Source organism: Spea bombifrons, chromosome 5 (assembly GCF_027358695.1).
Source record: "Spea bombifrons isolate aSpeBom1 chromosome 5, aSpeBom1.2.pri, whole genome shotgun sequence".
NCBI lineage: Eukaryota > Metazoa > Chordata > Amphibia > Anura > Pelobatidae > Spea > Spea bombifrons.
In genome coordinates, this window is record NC_071091.1 from 30,516,752 (window position 1) to 30,530,505 (window position 13,754).

The 13,754-nt window shown below is 39.5% G+C and overlaps 1 protein-coding gene across 2 annotated transcripts in view; it reads left to right on the forward strand.

The window, feature by feature from the left end:
• ATP2C1 (ATPase secretory pathway Ca2+ transporting 1) overlaps positions 1 to 13,754 on the forward strand; it is a 180,918-nt gene that overhangs the window by 159,637 nt on the left and 7,527 nt on the right. For both annotated transcript variants that reach the window (XM_053468149.1, XM_053468148.1), the window contains 9 exons: positions 179 to 254; positions 623 to 689; positions 3,100 to 3,224; positions 5,868 to 5,965; positions 6,653 to 6,748; positions 9,132 to 9,221; positions 11,216 to 11,320; positions 12,241 to 12,397; positions 13,042 to 13,212. In XM_053468149.1, coding sequence (XP_053324124.1) covers positions 179 to 254; positions 623 to 689; positions 3,100 to 3,224; positions 5,868 to 5,965; positions 6,653 to 6,748; positions 9,132 to 9,221; positions 11,216 to 11,320; positions 12,241 to 12,397; positions 13,042 to 13,212 — 985 coding nt within the window. The remainder of the gene's footprint in view (positions 1 to 178; positions 255 to 622; positions 690 to 3,099; positions 3,225 to 5,867; positions 5,966 to 6,652; positions 6,749 to 9,131; positions 9,222 to 11,215; positions 11,321 to 12,240; positions 12,398 to 13,041; positions 13,213 to 13,754) is intronic.

Sequence of the window (13,754 nt, forward strand, 5' to 3'; positions counted from 1 at the left end):
GTATTTGACCTTTTTGTGTTTTCTGTTGTCCAGTTCCGTATGGGCAATCGGTGTACACTTCCTGCCATCGTATGTTGTGTAGGATTATATGGTCTACCTACACTAGATGGCATCTTATTAACTCTGGGGGATCCCAGGTCAAGTTTAAGCTGCAGTTTATATGCATGTCTTTTTACAGGCACCAAAGACACCCCTGCAGAAGAGCATGGATATTCTTGGAAAACAGCTGTCCTTGTATTCATTTGGCATTATAGGTAAGGAGTATTCCGTGCAGGTTCTAACTGGCGTCTGACCCATCGTGCTGCAGAGCTATGGCTAACTGCATGTCGGTCCGTTATTGCAACGGAAAATATCTGGCTCTGTATCCTTGGCTGCCGTCCATTTTCCAGCATAGCAAGCCAGCATCAGCAACTATTATGAATTAAAACTGCTTGATTTATGTCATGGAAAGATGGCCCATTATGTTCTCTCTTCTTTTATATACTAAATTATAGGGTAAATGATGTATTTCTCTCTTCTGTGAAATAGCATAAATATGTGTGGTAAGCCACGCTTCACTTTTAATATTTGTCTTGCTATTAGAACAATGTACTTCCCTAATGATGCATTTATCTTGTCCCAGGTGTAATCATGTTGGTTGGCTGGCTGCAAGGCAAGCATATACTTGATATGTTCACAATCGGTGTAAGGTACGCATCGCTCCCTGTGTGATGAATGTTCTTCAGCAATGGTCAACGGTTACCACTTTTATTGTCAAGTGTATGCAAACAATGGGTGATTAAAAACATGACGTAGTATATATAAAAAAAATTTAAAACAACCTCTGTCCATCCATTTTAATAAATATGAATGTTCTTTTTTTTTTTACTTTATCGCTGTTAAGTATATTACACAAGTAAACCTTATCAGATTTGCCGTATGCACTTGCCCCTTTGGCCACCCCCAGGTATACCTACCACCAGTCAGCTGCAGTGGTGGCTCAGTAAATGCTGTGGGGGTCTATTGAGACTAATGTGCGTATTTGCAGATGGGAGCACTTTCCTGCTACTGATTGGCTGCTTCAGACAGCCAATCAGTGTGGACAATCGTCATACCACAAAGGAGGGTAGCTACAGCTTGTAATTAGGTTATTTTATTTTTTCAGGGGTTTTTTTTTGTCAATGGTCAACGAGTAATTAACCTCTTTTCCACAAATGACGTACCAGTTTCATGATGTCCCTAAAGGCACAGCCCTTTTCTCTGTGATAGTGAACTGGAGAGAGACAGAAAATAGTATTAGATTAGATAAAAAGTAAAAAAAAAAATCTTAAATTAAAATTAGTTAGGAATATAGGGTGATTTTCAAATGAAATTTTCATATTTCTGGTATTTTTCCCAGAAATGTGAAGGGAGCATTTGCTTGTAGAACTGTCGGGGGGGCAAATCACTAGGGTTAGGAAACTACTGTCCAGTTTTTGAAAATGTGTAATTTGATCATCATAATTGGGTTGTTTACAAAACTCCCTTTGTTCTGAAATTCTTCCCTTTTTTAGTTTTGTAATTCCATCTTGCGTAGAGAATAATTTTACATGTGTCTATAAAGACTAAACAATAGCTTTCTCTCGCTCAATTACACAAATCTTAAATGATTGTTCCCGTGGAAACAGTAGGAATATTGTGTAATGGTAAAGTTATCTTTTTTTTCTCTTTCTTTTTCATTGTCAGTTTAATAGGAGCTCTGAAAGGGATATCATATTAAGGGTTGATCCTTGAAGGAAAACAATGCAACTAAAATAGAGCTAGTTCTTAATCGTAGTTTGCATACAGTATATGCATGTCTATCATAGCCAGCTTTTATAGCGACATTAAACAGACAGTGTGAGAACCAATTGTGAGTGACAGTAGCCCTTTTCATGCATTTCTATATTTTTTAGTATTCTATTTGTATATGGCCAAAAGTATTTGGACACTCTCCATTGACAACAGGTGTATACACTCAAGCACATATGGCTAAATCTCCATAGATAAACACTGAAAATAGAATGAGTTGTACTCAAGAGCCCAGTGGCATTAAATGTGGCCACCTTTGCTAGTCAGTTTGTGACATTTTCAACAATGGGGTTGCTGAAATGCATAAAAATCACATGTTCTCTGTAGCATTATGCACTACAGCCTTACAAAGTGCCTCTGGAAGTAACATCAGTGCAAGCACTGTGCGTCGGGAGGTTCATCAAATGCATTTCCATGGCCAAGCAGCTACACGCAAGCTAAAGATCACTGTGATCAATGCCAGGCGTTGGCTGGAGTGGTGTAAAGCTTTTTCAGAATTTCTGGAGGCCAAATATAACCAAGGTCCAAGACTTATCCCACACTGTATAGTTCAAAGTCGTCAACTGCGGACCCTATATAATTTAAATTACATAAATGCCAATCTGATAAAAGAATCCAAGTCTATAGTACACAGTATTCTTAGTAGTCAAGCCAGGGCCACAAATTTCACACCGTTGTGATCTTGCTGTTGTATATTAGCAACATGTATGCCCCTGCTGCCTGAAGTAGGGCACACAGCTTGCTGAACCAAGCAAAGGATTCTCTGGAACCACAGCATAAATACATGAAGAAAAAAAACACATTATGATGCACCTTTTCCATCCAATTGGCACTTATCCTTACGTTTTTGGACAAAGAAGCTTGTATTTTGTATGTCAGTGACATCAAAAATGGTCATAAGACCTCCACTGTGCCAGACAACGACTGGTACAAACATAGCTGCCATGTTTACTACAAAGCTCATCAACTTGTGCATTAATGGTTGAACGTTGCTGTCTTATGGTGGCAAGGTCAGGGGTGTCTCTTACTTTTGCTGCTTTAATGCATCATACAAGCATCAGTTAATAAGACGGAGCATTGTTTCCCTTCTACTATTTTGTCCACAATTCCATACCAGCTTTCTGGAACTGTTATTTGTGTAAAACCAAATTGCTTGGAATCGAGTATGACAAGAGTTAATGGGCGAACAATCGCTTGTACCTTGCATAACAGCTGCCATCAGAATCAACTTGGTCAGCAAACTCTGGTTTATGGCTAAATGGCTCTTATTATTTTCTTCTTCTTTTGCAGCCTGGCTGTAGCAGCTATCCCTGAAGGGCTTCCTATTGTGGTTACGGTAACCCTGGCCCTAGGAGTGATGAGAATGGTGAAAAAACGGGCGATCGTAAAGAAATTACCTATTGTGGAAACGCTTGGTATGGCGCCAAATATGTAAATTACAAGCTTGATCTTAAACTCCATCTGTATTATGGCAATCTCTTCCGTTTTAATGTTTGATAATGAGTTTAATTCTACAGAATCCCCCTAAATAAATAGCATCTTTCCCTGATTGTTATTGATTGGTTCAGGTAGTCTTTGCGATTGTGTATGTGTTGGGGAGGTAGCTTCAGCAGAGGAAAACGATTAGATACTGCTTACCGTTTCACACAGATCTCAGCTTCTACTAGGTAACCTTTTAAGTTAAATATCCGTAGCATTTACCAACAATCAATGAGACCGTTTGCGTATTCCACATTTCCACATTGTCTCATTAACCCTGCTGAAGAGCGTCAAACTCTCCTCCCTGAAGAGGCAATGATATCAGTGGTGGTTTGGGCATTTTGAGGTGGCAATGCCTGCCGCCTTCCGACTATCTTTCCTAGAGTTCAGAAGTAGGATCATTAGCTGCTATAAAATAAGGAATTTCCTGTATCTTTAAGGTCACATCTCTCTCATGCTCTACAATCCTTTTTGTCTTTATCTGGATCTGCGTAATAAGGACATTTTGGAAAGGTTTAACCTGTAATCACCATATTGGCCATATTTTCTGGAACATATCTAATTTGTACCCAGAAGTATTTGGGATGTATTAACTCGAGAAGAAATTAAATTGCTTATTTTTATATATCCCACGGAATTCAAGGAAGTACTTTTTCCATGGTGGTCAGAAAAAAAAAACATGTAAAGGTTAGATGTGTCCTTTAAAGCATGTATGGTCCTTTTTGTAGGAGAGCATTCCTGCCACCGATTGGCTGCTTGGACCATGGAGGAGGAGGGCTGCAGCTTCTACCTCATTTTTTTTCTCGTTTTTGAAGAATACTCACATTAATATTCATTCTGTATTAGTGGGGCTATATAGTACAGAAAATGGTCCCTTTAAATGCTGCTTAATCTCTCACTCAGAAGCTGCTTCTTATTATCTTGTCTGTCCACCCCCCTTGTATTGCTCCCTCTATCATGGATAGGTAACTGAACGGAATGGTGGTCAGTAACCGGAATGATAGGCCAGTGTGCTAGCTAGATGGCCTGCAGATTGTTTGCCATGGAAATACTCTGTGTGGGTGATTGCGTTGGTTATTCTTTTCTTTTTTTTTTTAAATCCTTATTTAGCATTTTGCATATTATTATGTTACAGAAACCAGCAGCTTCAGACAATCCAGGAATGAAAAATGTGAAGAATGACTCAGAATAACAATTTTTTTAAATTCCATGACAAAAAGATTCTGTCATTTTTATATTGAAATCATGAAAAAATAATAAATGTAATATACTATTAAGCAACATTAAAACAAAAAGTAATATTATGTTACTTCAATATTTAATAGTCAATATTTAATAGTGTCTTAAATATCCCAGATAGGTATCTATAAGTAATTAGTGATCTTCCGTGCTTTGTGAGACAGACATTGCCCAGAATGTTTCACGCTCTGCTTACCATTGCCGGCAGGGTTCGGTCATGCTAGTTTACCGAGCTAAGTAATAAAGCTGAAGGGTTCTTTCCCTCTGAAGGCACCGAGCCTTAATCATTTTAAGTAGGACTCTTAATTTGAGGGCAGGATTGCACTTTTCTAGTGATAAAATGCCAATAATTTAAAGTTGGCTTTGAAACGGTAACAGCTCCCGCAGCATAAAGGCTTTGATGCGTTAAGGCCGTAGGAAACACTAATTTGATGGATTTCAGTAATGGCAGACTGGTTCTTCTGGTAAATACATTTAAGGCGCTCGTACCATCGTGTGCACGTTATTTTAGAGACTACTAAGGTCTGCCCTGCTTTATTCTGTTGAAGAACACTCCTCTCCCTGCGATTGCTTGTTTATGAGCAGTGAAAATGTAAGTCGCTTATTTGGATTATTGTCAAGAACAAGGCATTTGCTCAGACTCCCAGAGGAGCCTTGATGGCATATTAGAGAACAAGCCGGCGATTTCATGCAAACTCATTTAGGTGCAATAGCCCTTGTAACATAGCTCAGACAATTTTATGTCTGCTGAAGCCCTTTAATTATTCTGTTGGGCTTCTGGGGGGGATGGATTAACCTGTTCCTTTCAAAAACACACTATATTCAGTTGCCGTAGGTTATTTAACCACCTGTTGACTTCTAGTTGGATTGCCTTATCGTTCATCACTCAAATATGTCGGCGAAATTTAGGCAATGCATGGTGTTTTTGCATATCTGTTTCTGCTCTCCTTAATTGAACCTTTTCTGTGTGTGTTGAAGAGAAGGTGTCGTGCAAATTGGGATCACACTACTGCTTGAGTGAGAAAATGTTCTTGTTGTCCTTAAGGCTTTTAGATCAGGATTTGGAGATTACCCAAACCATTAGTCATACCAATAAAACATTGATTACGGTCGAGTGTTGGACTGTGAACGATAGAACCCACCACACACAGACTAGATCCGCCATATTATGAACGGAGATGAGGTTTTTCCCAAAGAACTCCTGTATTAGCACTAAAGAGATCACTATTTTAAGCCTTCCTTCTTAGGGAACGCTATTATAAATGGTAAGAAGGGCACATAATCGCTCTTCCATGAAGCTGACACGTATTAAGGGGGAACACCTCTTCTTGCTCTTTCAGGCTGCTGTAATGTTATCTGTTCTGACAAAACTGGAACGCTGACCAAGAATGAAATGACCGTCACCCACATTTTCACGTCAGACGGACTCCATGCAGAGGTATTGAATTTTGGGTTTTTGTGATGCTTTCGATCCCCGGCGGTTAATACTAATGGGTAGCAGGTATGACAAAGATGGGTTCCGAAATCATATTTGCATCTGAATTTGCCACACTAATTCTTGTTTCTCTGGGATTGTTGATTTGGCTGTATTTGCTAAACCCTGAGTGTTGAAGAAACTACCAGATAAAGTGCTGACAATGTACTCCGAGTTGCTTGAAGCTCTCCTGAGTTAGGATCAACATGGCTCTCACACAAATCTACTTTTTGCTCAGCATTGACGTGTGTAGGATAGTGTTTAACTTTTGGCACAGGAAGTGTCAATGAAAGTGTAGAAAGTCTTTTTAAATTGATCTCCTGGGATGGATTCTGTTGGGGGACGACGGGTAACAAAGTGCACAGAATTATTTCATGCTTATAATTCAGAAGCCCCATATAAGAAAAATATATCGGTTAGAAAGATATAAGAAAAAATACATCTGCTTTAAAATTGGGCTGGCACTTCTATTAGCGAGACAGATTTGCAGGCTTCAGACAGTTTTCCGTTTTAATAGAGCCCACGAGAGCAAGTACAGCACAATTACCTTTTTTTTTAACAAAAAGTTATCTATGATAGAGAGAATGCCGCGTGGAAGCGGCAGTCATTTGTGCTTTTATACGTCGTTAACCATGGCTTTGTGTTTTCCAGGTGACTGGAGTCGGCTACAATCGCTTTGGGGAAGTAATCCATGATGGCGATGTTATTCATGGGTTTTGCAATCCATCAATAAGTAAGGTGGTTGAAGTAAGTTCTCCACTGATTATTAATTTTCTCCGGCCTCTCTTTTTGTTGGCAGGCTGATAAATGTCAGGTCAGAAGTTCCATTTACAGAGCGCGCTGGAGTTAAATATACTAAATTCACGACTTGTAGCTACTTCTTGTAATACATTTCACACAATAACCTTACGCTCTGTTGATCTATTCTGTAATTTAAATGGTTCGGTTATGCCTCTTAGTTATGTCTCGCTGAGCATCTAATATCAGAATGTTTAGTGTGTACAGGAACCATCTGCTCAGGTCAGCTTGACTTGGAACGGCCAGATCCCGCTCCCAGTGCCACCAGAACTAAAAACAACCACCCTTTACCCCACTATATCCCCATTAAATACACATTTTGCCAATGAGAGGGTTCAGTGTGTATTCTAGCACAAGAAGTCACCAGAAATGGTCCATGGCAGTCTGGTTTTCTGTAAGGATCTTAGGACCCTGGCTGTGATAACGGCATTGGCAGTCACGGGCGCTAAAGAGGATATACAGATCAATCCGTTTAGAATTTTAATAAATTCTCACTCCTTATCCGCAATTTTCTGGATGTCCCAAACGAGCGCCCACACACCTACTCTTTCAGGTCGGGAATGTGTGTAAATCAATTTGTTACGTTTTTCATTGTTGTTCAGAGGGTTTATAAGAGATCATCTGCACCGAAGCAATGTTCTCCGTTTTAATAAAGTCATTGTTATGTGTTCTTATTTTCACTATTCGCTTTGGATATATTGTCTTCGGCATTTTGCAAACCTCTGATATTCTTAAGTGTGAAATATACCCAAAGGCCCATATTTTTTCTAAATGTAGCTTGCAAGCTAATCCTATTCCCCCATTGAACGGGGGTAATTTATTTCCCACTTTATGATATTATAATACAGTATAATATTTTAGTTTTGTCTTGTAAGCGTTGTCAGATTGTAAGAGCCGTATTCTGACATCGGACAAACAATCGAAACCTCCCCGCAATCTCTCGCTGTGCCCGGAGTATTCAAAATAACATATAATAGCACGGTCCTCATTGTTCCTTCAGGACAGATTACTACAGTCTTGACAATTTCTCTGATTATCGTATCATTTAGTATTATCTTGAGGATTAAGAATGCATAAGAATTCCAGCTGGGCAGCCCTGGGATGGAAAATAGGTCATACAGTGGTTAGAACGGTATTTAAAGGGACAATAAACCCTAATAACAGGTACATCTAAGGGGCCGATACCTGAGTTTGATATCTGGACTGTGCTTTTACAAGCGTTTCTCAGCAGTGACCCAGAAAACTAATAAAAGGGAGAACAATCCTTCCTTTCAGAGGCAACATTTCACAATGTTCTGTAATAACTCAACATACAAAACCTTCATTCAGTGCCTGCCGTATACCTGCTCTGAGTTAGAACCACAAAGGGCTTTGTTTCCAGGGCTTAATAGCATTGGCTTCATCTTGGAAAAATAGCATTGAGATTTTAATAGATGATTACACGCTTATGCGTTTTTGAGATCATTTTTAACCCATTTGCATAGAACACAGTTTTTTCCCCCATCACGTAGGTGGTTTTCTCTACCGTTGGCAGCTTATTCTTTATAAATAGTTGTAACCTGTTTTATATGACACTTGGTTTCAGTCTCTGCCTGTAGAGCTATATCATTTTATCTGGCTTGCATTTTGAAATGCGTTTCTAAAATTTACCCCGTAAATGCCTGAACTTTTTAAAGACAAGAAGGCACAAAATCCACATCCTCTGAGACGATACGCATTATCTGAGACGATACACCTGTTATATGACTGTCAAGGAGTCTCCCCATGTTATGTTGGGCCAGCTTAGTCTTTTTACCGGAAAGACTTAGCTGGATTGCCTCTTTTAAAAGGTATTCAGGGAATTGAAAAGCTCACCCCATCTGCAGGCTCCACGTTTTGGGAAAACACCCCATAGCCTTTCACACGAAGCAACCTCCTCCAGCTTCCACCTGTATCGTGCATCTTCTTGAAGGCTGACTAATGTTTAGCCTTTTACTACCCTGTCATCCCGATGTGCCAAGTAGTCTTATCGCCATTGCAACCAAGAGTTGTCCCATTGGCAGGAACATCCCATCAGTTGCTAAGCTAAAAAGACTGCTTTTTACACTTTTCACCGGAATAGCTAATCATAAATAACCCCCGCTGTGCCATTAGGTTATCTAATGCTTTATTAAAATATACATTTAGCTGGAAATGGGTGTGTACATTTGTATGCAGGTACATTTAAATATTGCAGATTAGATACACTTTTTATCCAATTTACATTTATAGTCCTAGGTTGTGTTTTATTAAAAGTATATCTTCATACCTAGAAGTGCCATTCATTATTGTTTTTATTGTGGATTTCTCTTAGGCGGGCTGTGTGTGCAATGACGCTGAAATAAGGAACACCACGTTAATGGGGAAGCCCACCGAGGGAGCCCTAATTGCTCTTGCCATGAAGGTAACGTATAAACTGTCTATTTATTTTTAAGTAGTTGTCCATTCCTTGTCTATTTGTTCCAGTACCCATCCGAATCAATTCGTGTTTAGTGAAACCACACAAATCTCTATTCAGTTCGTTCCATGATCGTGATCTGTTCGGTGTAGGTGCTTACATCCTCATCCAGGCATTACTGTGGTTCATATGGAATATTTGATCAATGTAGATTGTACATGTTCTCATACAACAATTGAATGGAGAAATCAGAAATCCCATTCTAGGAATGTTAGTGCTATATTAACCACCATAATTATGGTATCCTCAAAAAGTAACATACCAAATAAAACAGTTATGTTCTTCGAGGGCTCTATAAGGGCAATGTTATATCATGTGTTATTCACTGCTACTGTGAGCTTGATGGTGATATATGTATTAACCACTGTCCAAACATTATTTTATTTCACAAGGGGGTTAGTGGCTGCGCTCTCACGGATGTGTATGAGATATATAAAAGAAAGAAAAACACAATAGTGCAATATGTCTCAAAGCTTATTTTTGTTTGAAATGAAGGCCACAAAGGGCTACTCACATTTGGTAGGGGCTTCTTCAGTTAGCCCCAAAGTATACGCTTGGGCGATATAATCCTCGCCTTAAAGATTTCTTTGGCAGCACTATGTAATATGGGCTTCTTCAGTTAGCCCCAAGATGTGCATTTAGGTGGTATAATCCTTGCCTTGGAATTTCTTTAGCCTCAGCCTTTGAAGCAGTCTGGAGTGTCCACAGTTCCTTTTTGGTGAGCAATGATAGAGTTGCTCACTCCTCAGCGCATAGGTGGTAAAATCCCCACCAAGGATATAGTTGTGGCTGACAAGATATTTTGTCTTATAAATTAAAAAAGGTCCAGGAGCAATATAAAAAAGTTTTTAAAAAAACGTATTTATTTTAAACTTTTGGTAATAAAAAACAATAAAAACCAACAAAGGGTTAATATAAAATAATACACAAACGCGTTTCGCCTAGCACAGGCTTCCTCAGAGTGTATAGAGTGTATATATTATTTTATTTCACACCCTCCTTCTCCGAGATACCATATCTGCCTTATTATTAAGTTGCAGATTGTTGTAGATTGGTTTAGGAAGCCTTCACAAGTTTTGGGGGAGAAGAAGGGAGAGAAGTTCAGAATAGGAAATTAGCCAGATAATGCTGGTTCTGCTACAAGCTTGCACTAGTTTCAGCAAAAAAATCATTTGATTACCGGTATATTAAAACCTGTGACAAGTCCTCGTAAAACTTCCCAACTGCCAACTCAAATTGCCATTGTTACTATGAGCAAGCAGATGCCACTGTTGATATGTAATAATATCAATATATAATAAGCAAAATGTATTGTTACTTACCTAAACTGTTAACAGAGGATTACCTACAAACATATAGGTTCAATATATACTTCATTGCATTTTACTTCAGGCCCATGTTACATTTTACCCCAAGCGAGGTATGTCATAGATGACTATTTATGCTATTATCACTATAATTAAGTGCATTTTTAAAACTGTTATGTTTGCTAACATTACACAAGAAGAGACTGTGTATCTTTTATATAGACCCTAATAATACCTCTGACTTTATTACTGCTAAGTGTCGAATTAGCTGATGTCAATCGTGGGCAAAGAAAACGGTGGGAATATGTTACATTGCAGTCGAGAGAAGACTGCCATCTAGTGGCCAAAGCATAATAAACAAGTCATGCAGGGAGCACACACTAAGTGTTAAGGACTTCATTGCTATTGAAATAGCACAAGCAACATAGAATTCTATTCTAATATATTGTAGACATTGCAGTAGATGTTTAGTCTGTTCTCACCCAGGCTAGATTTCAGTGCTTGGTAAAATATATATGATATTTATTGGTTTTGATGAGAATAAATATACGAAGGTTAAGAAATAAAATCGTAGCCTGTGTCAGTTTTGCTTGCGGTGAACATCATGTCTGTTTCATGTCATTCTCTATATAGATGGGACTGGAGGCCCTACGACGTGATTATATCCGTAAGGCAGAGTACCCTTTCAGCTCGGAACAAAAATGGATGGCCGTCAGATGTGTACACAGGACGCAGCAGGTATGTGACTTGGCTAAAACTGAATGGCATGTCCAGTGAGTTCTCCTAAAATAATCAAGTTAGTGATACTTGGAAGGTACCAAAGATGTAAAGATTTGGAAACATTGCAGCACAGTGAAATGCTGATCGTTTAGCGGTAAGACAAGGTGCGCCGACACAAATAAGAAAACAAGGCATGACTGTTCCTTTAGTTTATTGCCGTAATTTGAAGAGGAACCTATTTGCTAGGTCTATTTTAAGCAGACTTTTCATTTTTGTGCCACAGGATGAATTGTACATATTGTTCTTGTTGCTTTGCTATATTCTGCAACTGATCATTGTCATCCACCCACAGGCAGATGCTGGGTCTTTATTTGAGATATGCTTAACCTTATTGTACGTTCTCTACCGACCAGCTGTGTGTTGGCGATAACAGAACATTACTGTACATGATTCAGGACCCCGTAGAGATTAAACATTCACCTACCTATTATGCTGGCATTTTTTTTTACACATTGCAAGAATAAAACAGACTCTAATCAAAGCAGGTGACCATTTCAAATAAATCTTCGCAAATAATGGTAGGCCCCCTAGGGTACCGTTAAGCGACCTTACCTTTAACACTTGATTTTGCCGCTTCATAAGTTAATTCAAAGCTTCTCGGCCCCAAAGCTCTCAGTCTTAACTGTGTGATCGTATATACAACACTCCTGAGTGGGGCAGTTGGGTATTACATCATGAACAAGTGCCTTTAAAAAACTGCTTGAAAGACATGTAAGTCCTCTTTATATGAATGATGAAATCCTTTTTAAAAACTTATTTTTTGTTTCCTCATCTTAAAGCATTTCAGCAAAAAAAATATATATTTTTTTTTCCTCTCTAGAAAAGTGTATGAAGAATGTGAACTGTCTGTCTAATGATATTCTTGTGATTTTGGTTAGGATAAACCAGAGATCTGCTTTATGAAAGGCGCCTACGAGCAAGTTATTCGATATTGCACCACGTACAATAGCAAGGGGCAGACGTTGGCGCTCACTCAACAGCAGAGGGAGCTCTATCATCAGGAGACTGCATATATGGGGACAGCAGGCCTTAGAGGTAATAAATGCTGATGCCACTCTTCACTGCCAGAGATCTGAGGCCGTAGGAGATCTGAGAATTTTTGTGCCTAGCTCTTTAAATTTTATATTGCAGCATAACGAAGGTTCAGTTGGTGTAGTAATTACGACGATATTATAATCATACCTGGGAACCTCTAAGCTCCGGCTACCTGGAGCCTTCCCTTGTGGCCAGGTCTGCCCGCTGCCGTCGGTGGGTGTTCCTGCTGCGGTCGCAGGAAATACCCCCGCTTAAATGGGAAATGGGTGGGGAGCGAGGTGTGTCCGGACCCCAGCTTCCGCAACCTGGGGGATTCAAGTATTAAAACGGAAAAGCGGTGCTTCACCTGTAGAGCTCCCAGGTATGATTGTAATAAGACGTGCAACGGGTCCACACATATTACGGCAGGAGTTCTCTGAACCGTATCAGCTATTGAGATACTGTGGGCAGATTACCTACTGGACATACAAAAGCCGTGTTTGTGTTGTCCTATTGTGCCATTCATTGGAGACATATCCACAACCAAAAATGAACCAAAAATTGAGACTTGAATTGCAGTGTTAAACGGGGATCTAGAATCATTGTATCCTTAGCTGTGCCGGACCGAAGATTGTGTATAACTTTCTACTCTTTTTTTATCACAGTTATTGCTCTGGCTTCTGGTTCAGAACTGGGGCAGCTAACATTCCTGGGCCTGGTGGGAATGATCGATCCTCCGAGGACTGGTGTAAAGGAGGCAGTCACTGCACTCATCCGCTCAGGAGTAGCCATTAAAATGATCACAGGCGACTCACAGGAGACTGCGATTGCCATCGGTATGGAGGACTCCCATCATTACTTTATTTATTAGCAGTTCTTGTGGCTTTGAATAAAAATGCCCACCTCTGTGTTGTGTAGACTGTAAAAGAGCTGTTTGTGGATAAAATATGATGTTCCATTCAGATCAGACATTACTAATAGTCTAATGAAATTCACAGATGCCGTCTTAGCGCTAACAATGCTAAGAAGGAATCGGCCATTTTTACGTTGAATCCTCTCGGCGTGAATCAGCACTTCACATAATAAGGTCGCTGGGAGGATACATTGTGCTGGAGCATTTACTGGAAGTGCTTAATGCCTTGAAGGCTTACATGTTCTCAACTCACATCCCAGTGTTTCATTAGCATCTAAAAAGCTGGATATTTAACATAGTCCATGTTTCATTTACGTAATCACTTTTAGATGTGTTATAATATATGATATGCCCAGTAAACTTTCTGCCATGCTCAGTTTTTACTTTCTTTCTCTTCTTCGCCCATCAACTTATCACTTAGCAGCCCAAATTTCAGTCGCCTTGGACCGTACACAACCTTAAGAG